At 44.2% G+C, this 24,481-nt stretch overlaps 2 protein-coding genes across 2 annotated transcripts in view; one reads left to right on the top strand and one right to left on the bottom strand.

Annotated features, from left to right (window-relative positions):
- prss12 (serine protease 12) overlaps positions 1-13,314 on the bottom strand; it is a 36,798-nt gene extending 23,484 nt beyond the window's left edge. The window contains exons 1-6 of the mRNA XM_061245627.1: positions 12,287-13,314; positions 8,610-8,748; positions 5,830-6,008; positions 4,884-5,031; positions 1,973-2,151; positions 773-914 (exon numbers count right to left, since the gene is read on the bottom strand). Coding sequence (XP_061101611.1) covers positions 773-914; positions 1,973-2,151; positions 4,884-5,031; positions 5,830-6,008; positions 8,610-8,748; positions 12,287-12,617 — 1,118 coding nt within the window. The 5' untranslated portion in view covers positions 12,618-13,314. The remainder of the gene's footprint in view (positions 1-772; positions 915-1,972; positions 2,152-4,883; positions 5,032-5,829; positions 6,009-8,609; positions 8,749-12,286) is intronic.
- A 621-nt stretch (positions 13,315-13,935) lies between these two features.
- Positions 13,936-24,272, top strand: mettl14 (methyltransferase 14, N6-adenosine-methyltransferase subunit). The gene is made up of 11 exons (XM_061246535.1): positions 13,936-14,097; positions 14,718-14,806; positions 15,223-15,310; positions 15,430-15,507; positions 15,874-15,961; positions 16,063-16,153; positions 16,820-16,961; positions 17,543-17,635; positions 19,105-19,221; positions 21,122-21,332; positions 23,622-24,272. The coding sequence occupies exons 1-11, from the start codon at positions 14,032-14,034 to the stop codon at positions 23,924-23,926; spliced, it is 1,368 nt and encodes a 455-aa protein (XP_061102519.1). The 5' UTR covers positions 13,936-14,031; the 3' UTR covers positions 23,927-24,272.
- The last annotated feature ends 209 nt before the right edge of the window (positions 24,273-24,481 follow it).

Below are 24,481 nucleotides of genomic sequence, written 5' to 3'. Positions count from 1 at the left end.
GAAACCAAAACAATAGTTAGCAAATTAAATTAAAAGATACGAGTCTGTCTCGAACCTTCGACTCAAAACTAAGCAGCTGTCGGTGGTGCACACTGAACTCATTCACCACCTCACAGCTGATGACTGTTTGACCTGAACCAGGTTTCTCAGTGGGGTTTAGTGTGGAGCCTGTCTGATCAAAGACAGGGCATTACACACTCTCAGAAGGGTACAGTGGAGATAGATGCGTGTTCTTTACAGAATACAATTTCCCAAATGTACCCTGAAATGTACAATACTGTTTTGGGTAGAAATACTGTCAGTACCTTTTACAAACAAAAGCGGTGTTGATTACTAATCCAATGGCTCGGGGTATGATTTTATGTAACTATAGGCTTCCACCCCTATAGTTACATAAGCTTTTGCTTTTGTACCTTTTTCAGCACTTTCTGTACCTTTTTTTCCAGAGAGTACATTGCATTCCTGGGACTTAGCAGATGTTCTTATCCAGAGCGACTTGCACAACAATTAGCATTTTTTACCATTGTATGCATTTTATACAGCTGGACACAGCATATACCAGAACAATTCAGGTTCATCACCTTGCCCGAGGCTGCAGCAGCAGTGTCCTCCGAGAGACTATACAACAGCGTTTCCAACTATTTATAACGTGCCAAACCCACTTTAGGAGTGAAGAATGAAGCCCGTGACCTGGGAACCACACCTGCACCCTTCAGGCTATCGGACCAGGTCCCCACCAATCACACAACCCAGGGCCCAGATCCCCCCTTACCGAAATCCCAGCTGTCTGCACACCACCTGAGTGTTGGAGTCGGTCCAGCCGTCATCACATACCGTCCCCCACTGCCCTCTGTAGTGCACCTCCAGACGCCCCTGGAAGCTTCCGGATCCCCCCACCAGCCGTAGAGACCCATCTGCTCACCGTGAAACAGAGCGCAGAAAGACGGCTTTTAAATCCACCTCATCGAAAAATCATATCGTTCACAGTCCGGACTACGTGATTAAAAGAAAACGAGCGCTTTCACGTTTCAGGGTCACGGCTGTAAAATGATTATTGTTTCATTTATTATCTATTGAAAGGGAAATTAATGTTATATTTGCTCAGTGTTTTTGAATAACCGTCGTCACCTCAGAACTGAAGACGCGGAGGCACACTGAAGGTGAGAAGCATGAGAGGTAAAGAGCTGTTTTACACCCGTTTTAGCAGACAGCTATTACAGGATATTCACGTATTAGTCATTCAAAACACAGCGGGATATTTCTCTGACCAAGTACCTTGCCTGAGGGTACAACAGTTGAGCTCCACCTCGTTTTCTGGAAAAAAAGTCAATCTTCCTTCGTAAATGCGTTCCAGAGACTGCGGAATTGGATGAGTCTGACGTTTTTTTCTCATAAAATAACCCTGGTTGATTTCTGCAAAGCACTGCAGATAATACTAAGGAATTCTGGGTGTGGACACTGGCGCGTACTTTGTGTGGTTCTGGGTAGCTGCTCAGACAAGCATGCCAGACGCTCTTATCTGGAGAAATTTAGGCATAACTCATTTACAGTGTGCAGATACAGCAAATATCTGACCGTAGCAAATCCGGTTAGATGCCTTGCTCAAAGGTGGCACACCCAACATTAGATACTAAAGACTTCTGGACACAAGCCTAGTTCTCTGTCCACTATGCTACACTGGCACTTGTGGATATAGTCCTGCCTCTATCTGTCTCTCTGTCTGTCAATCTATCTATCTATCTATCTATCTATCTATCTATCCAGTTGACTGTGGTGGAAATCCCTTTTTCTGTGAGAGCCACCCTAAGACTAGAGTACAGCATGTACTGTGCTCACAAAACCGCACACAGTAATACTGATACATGAGATACAGTCCATTAAAACAGGTGCAGTACTCCTCAGACTGGTGTACGTGAAAGCGCGTACCCTCCCTGGGCACGGCTGTGTAAAATGGGCTGAATGTGGCGTGTACCTGTCAGAGGGGTGCAGGACACCCCCGCGTCCTCCCGGTGCTCACAGTTGTGCTCGCCCCAGGCGTTTTTGGGACACTGTTCCACGGAGAGCTCGTTCCCCGTACACTGCACCTCGTCCAGCAGGATCCGGCCAGTCCCCTCCCCGAAATACGCCTGGCCCCAGGCCTTGGCTGTCCCACTGCGGGTGAGAAAAGCACACACACGCCCTCCCTTAGGTGGGTTCAACAAGGCCAGTGGTTCTCCTCAACCCTAATATTGGCAGGAAGCAGGTTCTGTCAAGCTGCCAGGATCAGTGTTAAGAATGACTGAACATTGATGGTAGTGGTTCATCACTGTACAACGCTTTGAGTATGAAAAGAGTGCTATATACACTCAGTGAGCACTTTATTAGGTATTTATAAGACTTATTTTTTAAATTGTTGGTCTTCTGTTGCTGTAGCCTATCCACTTAGAGGTTGGACGTGTTGTGTGTTCAGAGATGCTCTTCTGCATACCACTGTTGTAATGTGTGGTTATTTGCGTTACTGTCACCTTCCTGTCAGCTTTGACCTGTCTGGCCATTCTCCTCTGACCTCTTTCATTAACAACATGTTTCTGCCCACAGAACTGCTGCTCACTGGATTTTTTTTTTTTTTTTTTGCACCATTCTCTGAAAACTCTAGACACTGCTGTGTGCAGTTTGCCACAAATGTTTCTTCACTGTTCATGAAAATGTAGTAGTGTATGTAAGGGTAATTTTCTTAATTGATTCTAAATTGACAATGTGTGTTAACATAAAAACAATCACGTGATTACAAATAACCTTTCAGTGATAATCCTTATTACTATTAGACCACTTTCAGAATTAACTGCTTACTCTGAGTCTTTCTCTGTCTCTCTCCAGCAGACAGACAGCCTTTGACCTTAATGTCTCTGCCTCTCAGCTAGCACATTCTGGTCTTACAGCAAGATCAACAAGGGGTATTCAGAAGACAAAATACAGATAAATGTTTGTGGCCAGCTTCATGTCTTTTTGTTTTGGTAAAGCCCCCCCTTCAGGACAAGTGTGTATAAGAGTCTTACTATGTCTGATTAAAATCAGAAAGCCGGTAAGCTTTCTCACTTTCTGTCATTTCTTTGCAAATAAATACGAAAGTTAAACTCAAGTATAGCTATCGTTGTTTTTACTGGGATCTGTTTCATCAGACGATGCTCACCTGTGAAATGTTAAAAAGGGCATTTTCCCCTAACAGTGCAGCAAACAAAAAAGGCCAAAAGATGGTGCCTATACAAGTAAACTGACAATCGTAATATATTTGTTCCCAGTTTTGAAAAACATATACCTCATAAAACTCTCTCTCTTCCCATAGTAGGTCAATTACGTAAATCACTGTGACTGGAAAATAATCTCTTTGTCTTTCTAGCCATGAGCAAGATTAATTCAGCTACGCCATGACACGCTGCATAGAAGCTTGAATGCATTGTGCCTATGTGGTCCTGAGAAATGTGAGCAAACACAGTAAGGCATGCACTGTACATGGAGCCTGTGAGGAGTGCCCTGCCCTATATCGAGCAATCCGCCAGGTCTCTGTGAAGCCTGACACGTCCACGGCTGCCGCTGGCGGGGAATTTTCACCTTGAGGCGGAACGAAAGCGGGGAATCTAAAGACTCTGAATTTGTTTTTAAAAGGATTGAGTCAGAGTAACTGAGCCTGCTGCTTTCAGTGCCAGTTGAGAATGCGGGCTCACTACAGTGTGAAGAGCTTCTGGTGGGAGAAGACTGTGAATGAGAGGCTTTCACACGTACATATCTGCAGTGCTATAATTTTCTTTTTTTAAACTATGTGTTTGTCCTCCATTTTGTGTTGAGAGCCGAGCTGCTGCTCTTCAGGGGGCAGTGGGAGACAATGGGACCGATTCACAGCCCGACCGCCAGTGTACAAACTTTCCGTTCTTCCTGAAAAACGGATTTGTGCCTCTGGATTCCCGGGGCAACATTGCGGACATTCTTATGCAGATGGTAAACTGGATGTTTTTCAACGCCCTCCTTGACCTGTCCTCTCTTTCCCCTCTCTCAGAACTTGGCAAAAAAATGAGTTTTTTTCATTCAATGATGATATATCGTCATACATTTTTTCATGCTTACACAGCTTACATTAAAATTCCAGCTTCGTAAATTAATGATACTATTTCAGCCCACAGATGTTCCTCAAATCTTTCCACCATCATGAATCTTCAATCAGCTCCACACACCTGTTGTCTGCCATATGACCTAAGAGCATAGACATGTCTTTCTCTGTTTTAACAGGCAAGAAGGTAAACATGAGACCTGCATTCAACAAGCGTTAGCGAAATTTCATGAACAAAGTCAGACTTTTTTCTGCTTGTTCATGTTAGCTGGGAGATGACCCCAAAAAAAGCAAGTGAGAAATGTGGCTATTGCTATATAATTAGCCTACAGTATATAGACAATTACATAATAATGATAATGATATAATAAAAATAATCTTTGTTTTAACTCTTTATTGTCACATTCATCTTAAATAAATCAATGTCAGCCCCAGAAATTCACACCATTTGTTTTTTTATAATTCAATTTACAATCATTTGATGGCAACTGCTACAAGGAAACATACATGCAGTATATACAATTATAATAGCATAATACATATAGGACTGAATTCAATTTCGAATCATGATTCTCCAAAGAAAATGTAATCCAGGACTATGTCTGTGTCGGCGAAACCGGCCCATTATGGCAAATTTTTATCTTCTAAAAACTCAATTGCTCTCCTTCTTCTTGCCATGTCCATGATAATGAAATTAATGTCATTTTAAAAACACTCGATTTCAAGGAAACGACTTGATGGAAACATACGTCACAGGACACGGAGGACAGTGGTGTGACGTCACTGTGATGTCACCGCTCACCTCAATCCCAGCTGCCTGCAGACCACCTCGGCGTCGGCGTCGTCCCATTGGTCGTCGCACACGGAGCCCCACTGCCCGCCGTGGTACACCTCCACCCTGCCCTCGCGTCCGGAGCTTCCTCCGACCAACCGCATGGGGACGAAGACGGCTGCAGGAGCAGACGCCGGCCGGTTTACGCTACACTACAGTCACTTAGCTAACACTTTTATCCAAAGCCACTTACAGTTCATTAGACTGGACCGATGTGGGGTTAAGGGCCTTGCTCAAGGGCCCGACAGCAGCACTGATTCTATTGTGGTTACACAGTGCCTTCAATCACCAAACATCTTGTCCCAGGTAAGCAACTTAGCCACTATGCTAAAGGCTGCCCCGTGCTACGCTGAGGTCCTGCAGCTGTCTCTGTCTCACCACACATTCCTGTGAGCTCTACGGTGTCTGCCCGACAGAGTGACAACCGCAGGGGCTCAGGAACAACACGCGCTTAATGTGGGTTTAACGAGGAGCAACATGGCCGCCAAGAAGGACACTGAGACAGCCAGCTACCTCCGACCTCATGTGTGTGATATTGAATTACTTTTTCTACACTTTAAGTCAGATTAGATGTAGTTTTCCCCTACTTTTAGAGATTACAGTTGGATGTACAGTGTGTAGTCCTCAAGCCCCATGCATCCGACCCCTCCCCCACCCAAAACAAAACAACAAAAACTGCATAATGCAGTGCATAATGTTTTGGTAACTTTCTATTGTAGAAGGGTGCGTGTATTCTTTCTAAATACTGATTTTGGGGATGTGGAGCTATTGTGACACTCCACAGAACTGACAAGTAAATAAAGAATGAAATAAATGTAATTTTTTTAAAGGCTTTGTCACACAAAACTTGCAATGACCCAAACCGGACTATCAAGTCACGTGACAGGAAGTGACACGGAGCAGAAAGACGACTCACCTTCCTGCAAGCTGCAGGTGACGGCTGCGACCTGCCGGTTGGTGCACCCGCCCCCGTTCCACATCGTTTTTGGGCACTGCAAGAGGTCTTCCTCATGTCCCCCACAATGCATAGTGCTCCAGTGGACCAATGAGAAGCTCAGCCGTGACATGGGGCTGTGTCGGGCACGCCCCTTGTACCTGTCCCAGGAGAACAGAGCGATGGCATCAGCTACAGGGAGAAATCTTATAATAATAATAATAATAATAAGAAGAAGAAGAAGAAGAAGAAGAAGAAGAAGAAGAAGAAGAAGAAGAAGAAGAAGAAGAACATCAATAAAGTCAATCAAAGTCAATCAATAAAATAAATAATTATGTTATTTAGCTGACCCTTTGATCCAAAGCAACTTACAGTTGATTAGACTAAGCAGAGGACAATGAAGGGTTAAGGCCCCAACAGCTATGTGGATCTTATTGTGGGTACACTGGGGCTTGAACCACCGACCTTCCAGATCCTGGTAATTAGTCATTAGCCACTAAGCTACAGGCTGCCACAAAATAAAGCACAAAACACATGCATGTCAGGTTTCTTGATTATGACAAAATAATCTGTAGTGCTGATCAGCAGTTAAAATTGTGAATGTTCCACAGCATAAGTCTGTATTATCCCAGAACATTTACTAACTCTATGTTCTCTCTTCCCACACAGGTTTGTTCTTTGGGGGTTGCCCATGTGATATGTTTCATGAAAGCATTAATATTTTTTTACATTTTCTTACATAGTGTAATTACAAAGACAACAACTGTAAAAAAAAAGCTAATATTATTTGTTTAAGGACAAAGTGCTTTATGATTATGTTTTTGTCTTGGCTTCAAAGACATTGGTCTTAATTTTGAGCTCTGAAAAGCCTATTTGGCTTGAATTATAGGGAATATTTACAAACTAACTAGGCTTTGAAGTTCAAAGTAATTGATTTTCTGTGGTTTACACTTCAAATTCCCATGCAGTTCAAAGATTTTCATCTTTTGAAAAGTCTTTCATCTGTATTTCAAGGTTGTGCAATAAATATTACATTGCAAAACCATAACGTGTAGCTAATACTTTTATTACTCCATGAAATGTGTATTGCAACATTATAAAAACAAATAAAACAAATGCATCAATTCATCAAATTAATTGCTGAAATTATAAAAATACTGTACGCTGTTTCTAAAAAAAACTGAGTGAAACCTGATATCACATCTCAAATTCGACTATTTTTGGCAGAAATAAATATGATCATGTGTTACAAATACAGTATTACTTGCAACTAAATACAATTAAAGTTGTCAGTTTATACTTATTTAAAGTTTGGTCCACTGCCTCATCACTGTGTTACCATCTGTATACATTTTTTTAAATCTGTTACAGTGTCCTGGTAGATCATTCTACTGCACACATTGTTATCTTACAAACACCAAATATATTTTTTATTACATATCAGAGACACACTAGATGTTGTTTTTTCATCTAAATGTAAATCTTCCCAAAAAGAACATCTATATAAATCATTCCACTGCACACTTTTTTTTAAATATCATGTGGAAAAATGGGAGCGGAGATCCAGGGTTTAAAAGGCACAGCACACACGCTGGGTAATGACCCCTGACCCCTGACCCCAAACCTGTCAATCTGAGACGTATGAGTCCGTCAGTGTGTCAGAATTATGGTAAGGAAAGGCTCGTCTCTGGGGAAATATGAAGCCTTTCAACAGCTGGCTTCAGAATACCGTGCTCTTCACACAGGAATACCCTCGGCACTGGGGAACGTGAGATATACACACTTCAGCCCGGCTGACCTGGAGAGGCTTGAAGGGCAAATACTTCTGGGTTTGAAACTGTTTGGAATGCGCTGCTCGTGTGCAGGAGACAACAAAGGTGGTTTTGTTGCTGGGCTACACAAAGCTACAAAAGAAATAACAAGGCTTATATAAGTAGAAAATATTAGCTTGATTTAAGTTACTGTTTGCTGGACAAGTTACATTTTCTTACCCCAGTAGCTAATCCTGAAATGAGTCAAACTTTCTTACCTCATTAGCAATATGTTTGTCTTATTCAGTAAGAAATAAGAAGTGTCAATGTAAGACTAAAACACTTGTTGAGACTGACTTCCAGCAGTGGTGCCCTACCTGGGAATCAAACCTGCATCCTAAAAGTTACAGTCCCAGTTCCTGCATTGCTGCCCGTACACTACACAAGAGCACAGCTGGCTCTTTCCTTTTGCTGCATGGAGGTGATGAATATTAATTTTGCTCTGATGAAATTGATTTATGTCATCTCAGAATTGTTTTGCTTGGTGGGGAATGAAAGAACAGCGGCCTGAGTTGCTTCCCCTGCCATCATTATCATTACACTTATATAGCTCATGTTTTTATCCAAAGCGACTTGCAGTTGATTAGACTACCTGCACTGGTCTTATTGTGGCTATACTGGAGCGCGAACCACCAACCTTCCAGGTCCCAGTCAAGCACCTTAGCCACTAGACCAAGGATCAGCAACTCCCAGTCCTCGAGGGCTGAGAACTGCCAGTTTTCCACCCTCCCTTTACCTGGGAGTCAGGTGCAAGAAAAAACCAGGGCTGGATTTGGATTTGAGGGCTAGCGGTGATGATCCCTGCACTAGGCTGGCGGCCGCCTGCGCAGAAAGAGGCTTATCCCTCCTCGGCGATGACGTACATTTACTTAACGCGCTGCACACCCCCTGTGGTGCGTATCTATGGCGCTAATCCAGATTAGCGCTGAGTCCCGCTGAGGGAGCTCTTACCCCTGGCCCAGCTGCCTGCAGACCACAGCGGCGTCCTGGTCCCCCCAGCCATCGCCACACACGGTCCCCCACGCCCCGTTCAGGTACACCTCCACCGTGCCCTCCAGCTTGCTCCTCCCACCCTGCAGACGCACCAACCCTGGACAGGAATTGAAGAAGAAGAAGAAGAATAAGATATACATTATTGAGCCCCGTGGAGTCATTTTTCCTCTGAATTTGACCCATCCTAGTTACTTAGGTTCAGTGGGCAGCCACTGTGCAGCACCCAGGGAGCAATGTGGGGTTAAGCGCCTTGCTCAAGGGCGCAACAGCTGTGCGGATCTTATTGTGGCGAGACCAGGACTTGAACCACCAACCATTTGGGTCCCAGTCATGTACCTGCCCTTCAGTGACATCATACCAACAACAGTGACAGCTGCGACTGCAGATAATAATTCCTTGGTATGTAGTACCACTAACGACGTCACAATTACACAATCACCCAAGTATAAAGGTTTGGTGTTACATGAACATGCACTGGGCAGATACACCCTGGACAACTCACATCAATTGCAGGGCACACACACCATTCACTCACACTCTCTTACCCAGGGGTAACTTAGACTCTCCAATTAGCCTAACCTACACTGTGGGACGAAACCGGAGTACTCAGAGGACACCCCCACAGACATGGGGAGAACATGCAAACTCCACACAGAGAGGCTCCAGTCGAGATAATATTGAACGTACAAAGAAAAACAGTAGTTAGTAACACATTTATTCCTATTTGGTGGAATGAAGAACTCATTTCAGCCCGAGTAGCTTTTCTGTGAATTTACTATTCACACGCAAGCCCATTTCACATTAACTCAGCACTGTAAAGATGGTTTTGATATCAGCAGGACACATTTGATGGCACAACTTCTGAAAAGTGTCTGAGTGATCAGCCATAAAAAAGACTCAGGCTCCCTGTGGTGGTTTTCAGGAAATGTATTTGTACATCTGTACAAACCTCGACAACTACCATCATCACAGGAGAGCGTTTCCTAGAACGGCGCCGAAAATGGAGCGCAGTGACTGAGTTTAGTGGGGTGCACCAAGCGCACTGCGAGTCGACGGCCCATTAAAGAAGGTGCGTTTGTGAATGTTTGGCACGTAATTCCGAACACTGTTCCTGGGGTTTTAATGCCCCGGTGGACTCTCTGAGGTACCTTCTCAGAGAGAGAGGAACGTTAGCCTACCTCTCCTGAGCATGGACGTACTCAGGATTTATCAGCACTTCAAACGCCTGACAAACGACCACAGCCTCATGTATGCATAACCTGCTTCACTTACCCTGATGAATGTGTTTTTGTGTGTTCTGTAAAGCTAAGTAAAAAGATTTACAGCACCGCGCCTAGCCTTTCTGCTGCCGAAAGACAAAGAGGGAAGGATTCCTGGGGTCTCCCAGGACTCATATCAAATAAATAACCCTTTTATCGTATTACATTTCTGTGATCTGACACACACGGTCAGCATATTTGAGTAACGCAGTGTGTCTACTTACTTAAAATCATGGTAAAAAGGCCTGGCACTCATATCTCCATCTACGCCAATAATTGTTATTAATAACCAATATCAACGTATTTGTACAAAACAATAAAACATGTGAGCTTGGCAGACATCCCGACGTATCCTACAATTTTAGCTTTCTATTTTGTCTCCTAAATCATTTAATTCTAAGTTATTACTTTGAATTCACGCACCATGCTGTGTTTCCGTGCTTTGGCCACACGCCAGGGTAAGGACATTATAGAATTTTGCAGGTGTGGCTGATGCCACAGTTGTGAACAGTTTCTCAAGCTGTCTTAACAATATAAATTGGACAGCGTGCACTTGGAAGCTCTCAGAATCTCCTTCTGAAATTGAGCCCAGGGAGGAATCTCTGGCACTTGGAGCCATTCGATGTCACTAGAACAATTCAGCACAGTCTAGCATGCACGTTCAATACAGCCGGGATTCACTACTGTAGTAGGTGACCATAAATCACATGCCCTGTTAACACGCGTGTGACATATTACCTCGTGACTGAGGTCTCTCTATCTATCTCTCTCTTTCATTCTCTCCCTCTGCAGCTTGGAAGCTTGCTCATGACACAGAATTCCAGGCTGTGAATTAAATTATATTGGAAAGGAGGACTTTTGCAGTCGGAGCTTTTAATTTGATTAAAGTTTTTTCTGGTGGATGAGAAGATGGCTAAGTGGAAATTAATTGTGTGTGCCATTTTTTTAAGCCATCATGTTATTGGAAAGTAGGTACTCATGAACAGATGATGAATGAAAACACGCGGGCTAATGAGTTCGATGTTGCCTTAATTTCTTAAAACAAAGTGTACTTAATCTTTGTCTGTGCCAGGCGGGAAGACCGTTGTGGAAAATGAGCGCAGTTGATGTATGCAGTCTAGCGCTGGGCCGTGTTAAATTGTATTCAGTGGGCCAGAGCTCCTCGCGCATGGGGAGCTAAAAATACTACGGCGAGTCAGTTTTACTGCGTAGGGGAAATCACACGATCCATTCCTGTCACCACGAGTGCGTAAAAAGGACACAGCTTCCAACAACAAAACAACACTCAATATCCCCTGGCTGATTTCTGCACATGCCTACCACTTCACAAACGATGCGTTTCAGCTCAGAGCCTGTCAATAGGCCAAATAAAGTACTCGGTTCTTTGGTGTTATGTACATTTACCTTAACATTTGACACATAGGTAAAATAAAAAAATAAAAAAATAAAAAAATAAACTGGCAATATGTAAGACAAATTCACATTGTAAGTAATAATAATAATAATAATAATAATAATAATAATAATAATTATAATAAAAAGCTATAGCGTAATTCATGGTGGGATTTACATGCATTAGCCTACTGAAGAGAGCTCAATGAGGAGAAAGAAAGAGCTTAGCTTCGCTTTCTCTGACCATCTTATCAGATTGCACACAATTCTCCTGAATTACACGCCTGTCCTCATTAAAACCATTTGCCCTTAGGACTTCTCGAAATATAGACCTAGGCACATGTTGCGTTGCTCGGTTTTCAGATCAAATCTGAAACCTATACACATAATCAGGGACCGCATACATAGCGCGGCGCTAATAAATAACTGAATTTGCCTAGACTTGCATTTCCTGCATCTGACACACGGCGAACAGCCTTCGTGAAAGGTGCAGGTGTGGTAGAGGCTATTTAGGTTAGTGTATATGGGCTACGTTGGCGTGCGTATTTTGGTGCAAATTATATACATGCGTTATTGCCGGTTATTTAAGTGAGCTCTCAATGTATGGCCATAAACAGAACTGAACCCAAACAGTGGGCTTAGTGAATTCAGCTCTTGTGTGAAGCCATGTTAAAATGCAGGTCTGAAAGTCTATAAGTTATAAATGTGGTAGCCTATTGGGCGTGACAATAGAATATACGAGTAGTAGCCTGTCATTTATGTTATTCTGTAATACAAAAGACAAGATAATAGGCTATAAACTTTTAAAGTTTCCCAAGGGAACTTTCTTAAAGTTTTAATAGACTAATCTACAGCATCACATCGAGGAATAAATCCATCACGAATTAAATGATACCCTTATTTTAACGTAAGGCAACGGTTATATATCCTAAGCCTATCAACGTGCCATTAAATTCACATTAAACTTTCTGTGCTGATGTTTACCTTGTTTACAGTCGCAGTACCCCCAGTCTATCCGTCCTCTATTGTTTCTAAAGAAACACCAAGGTCGGATCCTGCCATCAGGATTTCGGCAGAAATTGTGGTCGCCCAGTCCTTTTCCAGGGTACCTGTCCTTGACACCGGCGACATCACTCCAGTTCATGCACTTTCCGCCGGACTCCGTCACATCTATCGATCCCTGATAGTAGCCTTCCCTGCCTTTGCTTTGAATGCAGTCAGTGAATGGTAAAATGAATGAAGACGCATCGCTACCCAAGCTTAATTTTCCGCCCAATATCACGATAGTGATCGCTACAAGCAACCTTGGGCTCATGGTGTGTTCAACCTGTGTCCATCACCTCCACCCAGAATCTTTTTAGGTCCTGAAGAAAAATGATCTCATTGTCTTATCCGTCATTTCGTTGTCATCGGGCAAATCCAAGAGTATTCCGTGCGGTGTTGTAAATCAGATCAAGGAATCCCAGTCATGGACAGCTCGGATAATGATTTCTTGTGTACCGATGGCGTCCAGAGATGAAAAGTTTCTTCATGTATAGCATATGCCGATCTATCCTTTGCTTAAAAATGCAAATGCATTATAGTCTGGATCTCTACTAGATGGGTCTGTAAAATAAAAGTATTTGTAAATTGTTTGGGAGGAAAAGTTAAGTTATTTCAACGACCACGCACTGTACAGTCTTATTACTAGCCTGGTAGGATAGGATCTACTTTGTCCGACAAGTTTCACCTTTTCCCTCTGCGTAGGCCTGGCCAAAGATGCAAATAGTTCAATCAATTAACATATGTTCCTGTCGTGTCCAAAAAAATGAATCTCAGTCGAACTGATCCGAAGAATCCTTTCAAAATCCGCCCTTGCATCGTTTTGACGTCTTCATTAAGTCGTTTTTTTCATCGAGGAGATTACATAGTTTATTTTGAAAAGCAGTTATACAGTGCTAACGCTGTATAGTTTTTCGACGGAGGTGAAATGACGAACCGATGAATCCAAAGAGATAATTCTACTCGCTGTATCTCCGCAGCTCCCGGTACTGACTGCTCGCTGTCATGCTTGTAATAGCAGCTTGTCCTAGGCCAAGCTAACTGTCTAGCGCCCCTAGAGTAAACTCACAAACTTTGTGGGCCATCCGTGCCTGGTCCTGCTGTTTAAATCGCTGAAATAACTTTGTCTATAGGCGTACAAACAGGTTTGACTGCTAAATTTGGTTGTTAAATAAAGTTAGTATGCCTAGTGTAAACATTTATTTACACATTGCAGAACTAGCGCAGAACTAAGTTTATGAACAACTTATTTATTTTTATTTTAGCATGTATGTGTGCATCGCCTAGTTGTGCCTATTTACAAATGAATTAATTTAGCTATTTTCGTTCATTATTTTTTAGGGGAAGCATTACTAACTGTGCTCTTCCAGATAAATCTGCTAGTGTAGATGGTTGGTGTGTAAATATTTATTTTAATCGGAATCGGACAGTTCCAGAAATTAATTCATTCACTCTGAATGTGAAGGTGACCAAGTCAGTTCTTTCACTAATGCCTGAGATCATGCATTGTAATCATGCAGAGTAAAAGGCACAATGCTGATCTGAGATCAGCTCTTGGAACCAAACGCAATCTACACAGATACCATAGATTCGGTAGTGACGTAATCAAGAGGCGACTTGTGTTTAGCAAACGAAAAAGAAGAGGGAACGACCAGTAGGATATATCTTTCATGTTACTTTGAAACAAAATGAACAGTCGCCTGCAGGAAATAAGAGAAAGACAGAAGCTCCGACGACAGCTTTTAGCTCAGCAGGTAAAAACGATGTAGTTATTAGTGTTACAAAAGTGTCCGAATGAGCGGATACCTATTAACGTTAGCCACAAACAATACAGCCACGTTAGCTAGCCCTAGCTTGCTCGCTCAAGTCTTTCCTCCAAAACTGATTGAACAATGCTATTTGGGTATAGCTACACGAATCATGAAGCTACCTTAAAAAGTGGTTGTAACAAATCAACTAGCTGTCTTTCTGGCTGGCTAATGTAGTAACATCTTAATAAATTAAACGCAGATTATACGTTTGTTAGTAGACTAAATGCAGTTAGGCTACATCCAGCCATGTTAGCAACATGAGCAAGTAACTAACTTAGCTTGCAAGCTAGCTAACTTAGAGCTAGCTGTTTATCAGTTCATTTTTATTTAAATCAATAACTAATTGATCAAGCAAGTAGTGCTGCTCCAATGCACTCGTACCGTAACTAACATTTAACTTTAAGTTGACTAGCTCGGCATTAAAATAAATGTATAGCTTGACTGGCTACAGTCAACATTAAAGTATAGAATTAAAAGCCACCTGTAAGTTAGCTAATACAGTATGACTATCTTTAAATCAGTTCTGTTTTTAACTGACACCTAGTTGCTTTTCCTGTCCATAGCTGGGAGCTGAAAGCGCTGACAGCATCGGTGCTGTGTTGAACAGCAAAGATGAACAGAAGGAAATCGAGGAGACCAGAGAGACATGCAGGTCTGCGTTAACTCCTCCTACTATTGTTCGTGACCTTTACAGTAACTTGCTGGATGAGCACAGTTCACAACTTTAATGAATTAATTAATTAATTTATCTATCTTCTCTCTCCCCTGGGCATTACTGGTCTCCAACCCTGGTCCAAGCTACAGGCTCTGCTGTTTTATGTTGTTACTCTGGACTTAATTAATCAATTAGACCAGTTGGATACACAGTTAACTCACCTCACCTCATCTGGTTACCTGGGCCTCAACAGGGTGCTGGTTTTAAGGTGAAAACAAAAACCAGCAGACCCAATAGCTCTCCAGGACCAGGGCTGGCGACCACTGTTCTATGGTGTCATGTTTTTTTAAATTTTATGCCACCCTATCCACCATCTGTAATCAACTGTAGTTTTTGTACCACTGTTTTCTAAGGGCCTCGTTCGACACGTCCGGCCCAGGCGCTAAACGCAAGTGTCAAGCTGAGGGCGAGGACCCAGAGGAAGATGAGGAGGATCAGAAGGTAAGAGTGACATTGGCATTCATATTTAACTCGGTCTCCGCAGACTTCAGGTGCACTTCTTTTGCATTGTTTTGTACTGGCAGTACTTCAGAGAGGTTTCTGTCTGCCATTTTGTTTAGGATGAGGTTGAGCAGCAGCAGGCTGATGACAGTGGCCCATATGAAGAAGTCTACAAAGATTCCAGCACCTTCTTAAAGGTAAGATCAATTTTTCCCATCAGGGACATCACATGTTGCTGAGGCTGTCCTGTGTGTTTGTGATGTGTTCTCTTTTGACTTCTACTGTCTAGGCCAGCGCTACTCTACTCTGCGTCCTGCGGGCCACAGTGTCTGCAGACATTTACCTCAGCCGTGCACTTCACCACCTGATTTCACTAATTAGCTTATCTGAACCAAGCAGGTTAAATAATTAGTGAAATCAGGTTGTGTAGCGCATGGTATGAGCAAATACCTTCAAGCACTGCGGCCCGCAGGACGCAGGTAGCGCTGGTCTAGCCAGCCTGTAACGGAAAATCTGCACCCTGCTATCCATGGCATTAACGACTGATAAATGCTTTGTCTCAGGGGACTCAGAGTTTGAATCCACACAATGACTACTGCCAGCACTTTGTTGACACTGGGCACAGGCCGCAGAACTTCATTCGTGACGTAGGTAGGTGAAATGTGGAGACCATGCCGCAGGTTACCAGGAATTTGTGTACGTGAAGGAATGTGTATGTGGTTTGATGTCATTTTTATTCCCCTTTTCCTCAGGTCTGGCAGACAGATTTGAGGAGTATCCTAAACTCAGAGAGCTGATCAGGTTGAAGGATGAATTGATTTCAACGACAAATACTCCTCCCATGTAAGATTGATATTATTGTCCTCTTGAGGAAATTTCAGTTTTGTTTTTGATCTCTGGGAATGCTCGTATTCTTTGTTAGTAGTAGTAGTAGTAGAAGTAGTAGCTTTCTGTTCATGATGTTGTTCAGCTCCACTGTTGGAGGCACTTTAGGTAATTTATGATACAGTTGCTGATCCAGTGCAGCTGGTCCTAGAAATGTTTTTTCAATGAGACGTTTTCAGAATTTGGAACCATTTGTAGCTTTCTGGATAATTGCCATTTTGTTCAGAACTTTGGACTTCTTTCCAGATTGGAAAAAGCTAACACCTAACTGATTAATCCATTGAATGGTTTGGGATTTGTGATGGAGCGTGTCACATACAAAGAGGTGTGTGTGTGTGTGTGTGTGTGTGTGTGTGTGTGTGTGTGTGTGTGTGTGTGTGTGTGTGTGTGTGTGTGTGTGTGTGTGTGTGTGTGTGTGTGTGTGTGTGTGTGTGTGTGTGTGTGTGTGTGTGTGTGTGTGTGTTAATCATAGCCAACATTCCCATTCCCAAGTTCTGGTTCGTTTGTGATCGTAGGAAGTTCCAGTTGCATTTCAGCATGCTGTTTTAAAAAAATATTTTAGTGTAATTGTAGTGTTTTTCTGTTTTTCCTGTGACATGACACGCTGCGCTGTATCTTGGCCAGGTATCTACAGGCAGACCCAGAGAGTTTTGACCTGAGGGACCTGAACTGTAAGTTTGATGTCATCCTCCTGGAGCCTCCATTGGAGGAGTACTACAGGGAGTCTGGGATTATCGCCAACGAGAAGTTCTGGACCTGGGACGACGTGAGTCACGATCACTACAACTGGAATGCAGAGATATCAAACCCCATTCCTACAGAGATTTCAAACCCCATTCCTACAGAGATTTCAAACCTCATTCCTTCAGAGATATCAAACCCCATCCCTACAGAGATATCAAACCCTATTCCTGCAAGGGTTATCAACCCATTACATTACATTATTGCCATTTGGCAGACGCTCTTATCCAGAGCAACGTACAGTTGATTAGACTAAGCAGGAGACAATCCTCCCCTGGAGCAATGCAGGGTTAAAGGCCTTGCTCAAGGGCCCAACGGCTGTGCTGATTTTTTTGTGGCTACACCGGGATTAGAACCACTGACCTTGTGTGTCCCAGTCCTTTACCTTAACCACTATGCTACAGCCCCCCCGTTCCTGCAAGGGTTATCAACTCCCTGTCCTGCCTGGCCGCAGTGTCTGCAGGCACTGATACCCTCCTGAGCTGGAGTTTGATATCCCTGCTGTTAAGGCTACCGGGGCGTAGTCACCCTGGAGAAAAAACCAGTGGTGTATTTGCATTTGAGGGCCCGATTTACTGATTGGTCTAACTGGTGGTCTCTGCTCAGATAATGAAGCTGGAGATAGAGGAGATTTCAGCGCTGAGGTCCTTTGTGTTTCTGTGGTGTGGATCCGGAGAGGGGCTGGACCTCGGCAGGATGGTATGATGTTCACCTCCCTCTCCTGTTCGCCTGTGGCTCTCTATAGAAGCCAAGCTTTTCTCTTTCCATCAGTCTTACTCTCACTCTCTCAAACACATCCACTTCAATCTTTTTTTCTCTGTTTCTCTCGCTTGCCATCTTGTGTTCGTTTCATACTTCATATTTCACAACATTCTTTCTTATTTTGACACGTGCAATATTTATACTAGCTGTATGCCAGTACCCTTTCGATTCAGTTCACAAATGCTTTATTGGCATGACATACGTCCACTTTCCATAAAAAATTTCCATAAGCATGAAGCACTTAAACTCTGTAATAAACACAGGCAAGAAGTTGGGAGAATGTAAATGTGTACACACACATGCATACTACACACACACACACACACACACACACACACACACACACACACACACACACAGACGTACCACACATACATACCGCACGCACGCACGCACGCACGCACTCACGCGTGTGTGCACGTATAGCAGCACATATACATGCAATACCCACATGCAGTTTGTACATGTATATGTTCAGCTAATTTTGCTCACTTTCTTTCCTAGAAGAATTTGCAGTATTTCCTGATCAGGGCATTTTAGTAATTTGGCGGAATCCTTCCTTCCTTCTTTCTTTCTGTTTTTCCTCTATCACTCTCTCTCTTTCTCTGTCTCCAGTTGGGTCTGCGTTCCTTCTGAAACTGCCCGTGATTGAATTAGTCCCTGAGCAGGGACACTGTTGTTGTAGTTTCTGGAGGACTTAAAGTGTGGAAGGCTTCCACACTGGGGTTTGCGCTGATGCTAACTCTTCCCTTTGAAGACGGTGGAATCGCGCTCCATCGTTTCGCTTTGAAGTCCCGCCCGGCATGTTTTAATGAAAATGCCTCCGTTAAGCTCCTCCCCTTTGAAGAGCAGCTCTGTCACGCGGTTTTGAGTACGAGGTCAAAGGTCAGCCGTGCAGTTACGGTGTGGTAGGGTTGGAGCGTGATGCTCCTTTAATGAGATTGGGGCAGCAAAGCTCTGTCTGGATGTTTTTAGTAATTATGTGGTTAGCCGAGCATTAGCGCCGTTTGCGAAAACCCACCTCTCTGTCCTGCCAGCCACACTATTGCCATCGCGCTAAGCTCAGCCTCTCTGATTGGTTCTATAAATGAAACGCAGCTGTCGCTACGTCATCTACGAGTTTGTGTGTTTTACGTTATTATGCACAATGAAGGGCGAAAGGGCACCGGAGAATGCCTTTCTGCGAATCCAAAATAACCAAATTGATTAGTGCCTATTTGTTTTGTCTAGTTTTTTTACATTTGTTTGTTTTGTAAATTTGTTTTGTCTCTAGTGAGGAATTGGATAACTCAGCCTGAACTGAGAAGATATGGGGGAAATAAAACTTGGAAGATATTTAATCCCCTCCGTTGGCAGAGTAGCACGAACGCGGGGCATTAACGGCGTTCTCACGGTCTCTCCTACAGTGCCTGAGGAAATGGGGCTTCCGGAGGTGCGAGGACATCTGCTGGATCAAAACCAACAAGAACAACCCCGGCAAGACCAAGACGCTCGACCCCAAGGCCGTCTTCCAGCGCACCAAGGTGAGGAGGGCTGGTAGTGGGACCGGGCCGAAATCAAATCAAACCCCACAAGAGCAAGCCTTGGGCAATGGTGGTCTAGCCAGCTACACCCACAACAGGGAGGAGAGATGGGCTCCAAGCCACTGAATGTTACACAGCACCAAAAAAACCGCCACTTTTTTTATCACACCTAAACCCCACAACCCCTGGTCCTGACAAGCTGGTTGGTGCCTTGCATGGCAGCCTATTGTCATTGGAGTTTGAGTGTGTGTGAATGGGTGAAAGAGAGACATCAATTGTAATGTGCTTTGGGTAAAAGCCCAATATAAATGCAGTCCATTTACCATAAATTAATGAATTCTTTTAAATTGACCTGACATGCGTGCCGTATTCCTCAATTTAGTGGTAGAGATGACTGAATCGGACTGAATCGGTCGAAGTTTACTCCTCCAGGCTTTTTCAATGATATATCGCAAGTAAAAAAAAAAAAAAACTTGAGTTGAGCAGAGTGCTAAAGGGTTAACCATTAGAGCAGTTTCGTTCCCCTCCCCTCTTTTTGTGTGTAAAGATAAAGAGAAATAAACGAGGAGGAGAGGAGAAGAGGAGGGGGGGGTCTTCAGGCTCAGTATAGAGCCCTCAGTGTACTGGCTGTTCCGGAATCTTCCGCAGTCCCTCCGTAGCTCCTAGCTGCCCAGTCAGGGGGGTGGGGTCTGAGGGCCTAATGGTGTTCTGAGGGCCTTTTATGGCCCGTGTGAATGCTCTTTTTTAAAAACCTCCAACCCATTGATATGCAGATGGGGGAGAGCTGTGGGGTACTGGTGATGTTTGTCCTGTGCTGGGAAGGGATGTGTGGGTGGGGGGGCCGAAAAGCTTTTCAGCGCCCGGCTTTTGTGTGCCCCCCACCCCCCTCCCGCCCCCACCATTGATGAGAGTCAAATTACCTGACTAATTTCTCCCCCAGAATAAGAGCTGGGCTGAGCCCATGGCAGCCTGCTGGAGGATGCGTTTCTGGGTGCATTGTGGGTACTGAGGGGACGTAATATCTGGGAGAAAAGCAGAACTGCAGGCTGGGAGTTGACACAAAGGGGGGGTTATGGGTAGGGGTTTATGTCTGTAGGAGCCATTACACTTGCTTTATTGACTTTGCTGAATAGGCTGTGCATCAGAAGCAGATGGTCTGTGTTGTTGATCTGCGGTTAATGACACAGCGGATGCCCACTCCTCCAATCGTATCCCCGCTGTCCCAGCATCCTCGGCTGTGGAACGCCGGCCCTGCTCTCTCTCGCTCTTTTGTTCCGAGCTCTGAGGAATGCGAACGATTAACCGAGCGTTCCTTTCGCTTTTCGGGCGGCTGGCTCGACATGGTCTCCAGAAGTCTCTTTTCTGTTTCCTCTGGGTCAGTGTCTGTAAGAAGTTTTATACAAATTAAATTAAATTAAATTGAGTGAAACATTTCCTCCAGGGGCAGCTGTCCATCATTAGCCCATGCATAAATATAATCAAAAGGTCAGCTCGTGGAAATGACTGTAATTAAATTATTAAGAGCAGAAGCTGGAATGAAGTCCCGAAACGGATATGACCCTTTAGGAATGGGGTTCGGTACCCCAGCCTGAGAGCGGAGGGCGACAGAGAGGGTGCTGTCTGTTTCTGGATTTCATGCCAACTTCTGCTCTTAATTATTTTAAGTAGCCCGGTCACATTATTGACCCTTAAGCTAGAGCCATGTATTCTCTGTGAAAACATCCTGCTGTGGTTGGAAAAGAACGAGGGAATCGGTACTGGTGTATATATATGACTGGAAGAATCATTAGCTGGAGCTAAAACCGTATAGACACTGGGCCTACAGTCATGGACATGTGCCCGTTCTAGAGCGATGACATGAAAAGACTCCAGTACCCATGATCCCCCTTCCTCCTCCCAGGAGCACTGCCTGATGGGAATCAAAGGCACGGTGAGGCGCAGCACGGACGGGGACTTCATCCACGCGAACGTGGACATCGACCTGATCATCACAGACGAGCCGGAGATCGGGAACATCGAGAAGCCTGTGGAGATCTTCCACATCATCGAGCACTTCTGCCTGGGTCGCCGGAGACTGCACCTGTTCGGCCGGGACAGCACCATCCGGCCCGGTGAGCCAGCCCGCAGCGGGGTGATGACGTCATCACTAAGGGACACACCTTTGAGAACGTAGTTGAGGCTGTTCTTTATGGAACCCTCTATCATAGATGCGTGAAGGTGTGAAAGCTCCCAGACAAAGAACCCTTTGATGAGATTGGACTGTTGGAAGCTTTTTTTAAAACAGTAGAAGGCTAAAGGGTTGACAGTCTGACTAGTTGGACGAATACACGGTTTTGCCGATTGTATAGGCAGCTTTTAACGGACATGGAAGCAAAGAATAGTTTAGATAAATGCTGTAATACTCTAATACAGGCATCTTGAACATCAGTTCTGGAGGGCTGTAGGTTCTTCTGCTTTTTTGTGTTTCCTTTCAATCACCTGCCAGTTAAAAGGCCGTAAAATCTCGACCTTGTACCATTTTAACCAATGAAAATTACTGCTATACTATTGTTCTGGGCCCCTCTTAAAACCCTACAAAACTCTCCATTTTCTCAACCAATGCCAAAACCCCTTGGGATTTTGGTGGAGCCATTTCAAGGGCTGAAAGGGTTTGATGAGTCACACAGAACCAGTGCGGACCCTGTGGCTCTCTGTGGCTGGAGGTGGAGAGCCCTGCTCTTAAAGCAGGAGGGGGTGATATGAAGCTTTATGCGGAGGGACCTCGTAGCCCCTTCTGGAGGAGAGAGAGGCCTGGCACTCTCCGGTCTCTAAAAGGGCCGTCTAACGGCCTTGTGGGAAATGCAACTACATTTTAACACTCTGATGTTGTTCAGACGGCTCCTCAAAATGCCTTCCTCTTACTCGACCTTTAAACCCCCCTCCTCTTCACCTTCGCCTAAATTAAAATGACTGACTACAGTGAGGACAGCAGAGCAGCTACCTGTCTTTCCCCCCGACTGAAAACGTGACTGTTTATAATCCACTTTGGCTCACCTGCACGGGTTTACTAGCCCTGCCGATGTTAATACTAACTATATCCCCTAACCCATTTGCTTCATAATAATCCTGCATTCTCTATTTGGTGCCTGCACCTACTGTGGCATCTTATCTTGATTATGTAAAGTCTATGACTATCAGCTATGACCCTGTACACCAGGGGTCTCCAACCCTGGTCCTGGAGAGCTACTGGGTCTGCTGGTTTTTGTTTTCACCTTAAAATCAGCACCTGTTGAGACCCAGGTAACCAGGTGAGGTGAGTTAATTAATTAAAATGGAGCAGTTGATTATAGTTAATTGCAGGGTAAGAATGAAAACCAGCAGACCCAGTAGCTCTCCAGGACCATGGTTGGAGACCCCTGCTGTACACTCATTTTCAGCAATGTTTGTTGTCTAAACCCCTGTCTTTGCACATTGCTCTGTGTGTATATATATATATATATATATATTAACATTCACATTCGCTGAGCCTCTTGGCTGGGTCAGTGTTGAACATGATCAGGTTAAATAAAGGATTATATTCACATTCTTTATATTGATTTATTTAAAGGTCTTGTGAAAACTGGATTGTACAGTCTCTAACCTACCTTAACTAATTAGCTGACCTTGTAAAAGGAATTTCATTGGTCGCGGGACAAGAGGAGGAAGCCATTCAGTACAGTTTTATGACTCGTTTTGCACGGAGGGGGTCTACGCATTGTTAAGAGCTCTTATTTGCTCACCCCCCGTACACCAGTTCTTCTTTGATCCCCTTGAAAGGACTTGGTGTAACTATGAGCAATTAGCGGTGATGATTAAAGACTATAAACTTTTACTGTTGAAGTCTCAGCAGATTAAACACCACTGCCTTCTTTAAAGAATTTGGAGTTGTAAGGACATTCTTTCCAGTGATCTACATACTTTACATTCCCTTGAGCTAGCCCAGAGCTAGCCGCTAGCCCAGAGCTAGCCGCTAACCCAGAGCTAGCCGCTAACCCAGAGCTAGCCGCTAACCCAGAGCTAACTGCTAAACCTGCTCTGCTGTACGACAAGCATCACCTCTGTCCAGGCATTGCATTAATCAGCAATTAGCAATGCTAATATCTTATCTTTGCATACCCCAAGTAAGGGACATTAAGGCAACATGAATAATGATATTTATTATCATTATTACTTTCACCCAGATTTTTATTCCCTGATTGTAATGTTTCATATAAATCCTATTTGTCCTGTGAGCTTATCCAGAGTTTCTTGCATAGTTCATATTTTGTGCAATATGACATGGAGCCTTCGTACAGCTGTCGTAAGCATGACGTAAGCCTGGTCATTCGCGCTGGTGTCTGAGTGAGTAAATAAGTGTGTGAACTCCTTGTTTTTCCCTTCAGGCTGGCTGACGGTGGGCCCCACTCTGACCAACAGTAACTTTAACGCCGAGGCCTACATCTCCCACTTCAACGTGCCAAACTCCCACCTGTCAGGCTGCACGGAGGAGATAGAGCGTCTGCGGCCCAAATCCCCGCCCCCCAAGACCAAGACCGACCGGGGAGGCGGGGCCCCTAGGGGCGGGCGGGGCGGGCCCTCGGCCCGGGGCGGGGACCGGGGCCGCGAACGCAACCGGCCCAGTTTCCGCGGCGACCGGGGCGGGTTCAGGGGTCGCGGCGGCCCCCACAGGGGCTTCCCCCCGCGCTAGGGAAGGTTCCGGAAAATTTAATTCTGACGATGTCCTGCAGGGGGCGGTCCAGAGGAGAGACAGGAATGAACACTGGAGTCTTCGCTGGGGTTTTTAGCTCAACTGCCTGACTCTGGAGCGACCGTACCTTTTCTGATGGGTTGTGGAATTGGAAACTATTTGGGAATCCTGAAATAGTTTTTTTTTTCTTTTTCTTGTTTTTTTATAGTTTTTTTATTTGCACGACTGAAATTGTATTTTTTATCATGTTATCTCATGAACATGTGTCTGTGACCACTGAACATTGAGTGAAGAAAAAAAGAGAAAAAGAACCTTGATTAAAAAGCTGAACAAATTTCTCAGAGAATCACTTTTGCAGCTGTCACATTCATACACTGTTTATCCTGGACCAATTATCAGAGCGTGTGTTTACAGCGGAAAACACCCCCCCCTTTGTGTTTCAGTTTAGTGTACTTCTAAAGAAAAGGTTGAGGTTGGCGATTTGCAGCCGAAAGAATTTGGAACATAATAATGAAAGTGTTGCTGCGTTTCATAAATTTTTAATGTGGCATTTAT

Source organism: Conger conger, chromosome 6, assembly GCF_963514075.1.
Source record: "Conger conger chromosome 6, fConCon1.1, whole genome shotgun sequence".
NCBI classification, from domain to species: domain Eukaryota; kingdom Metazoa; phylum Chordata; class Actinopteri; order Anguilliformes; family Congridae; genus Conger; species Conger conger.
This window is presented reverse-complemented; position numbering and strand designations above follow the sequence as displayed.

Bases quoted from the DNA above. Each gene is read 5' to 3' on its own strand.
- mettl14 (XM_061246535.1), top strand. From the start codon at position 14,032: ATGAACAGTCGCCTGCAGGAAATAAGAGAAAGACAGAAGCTCCGACGA. The intron at 14,098-14,717 runs GTAAAAACGATG...TCCTGTCCATAG, and splicing joins GACAGCTTTTAGCTCAGCAG to CTGGGAGCTGAAAGCGCTGA. The intron at 21,333-23,621 runs GTGAGCCAGCCC...TTTTCCCTTCAG, and splicing joins GGACAGCACCATCCGGCCCG to GCTGGCTGACGGTGGGCCCC.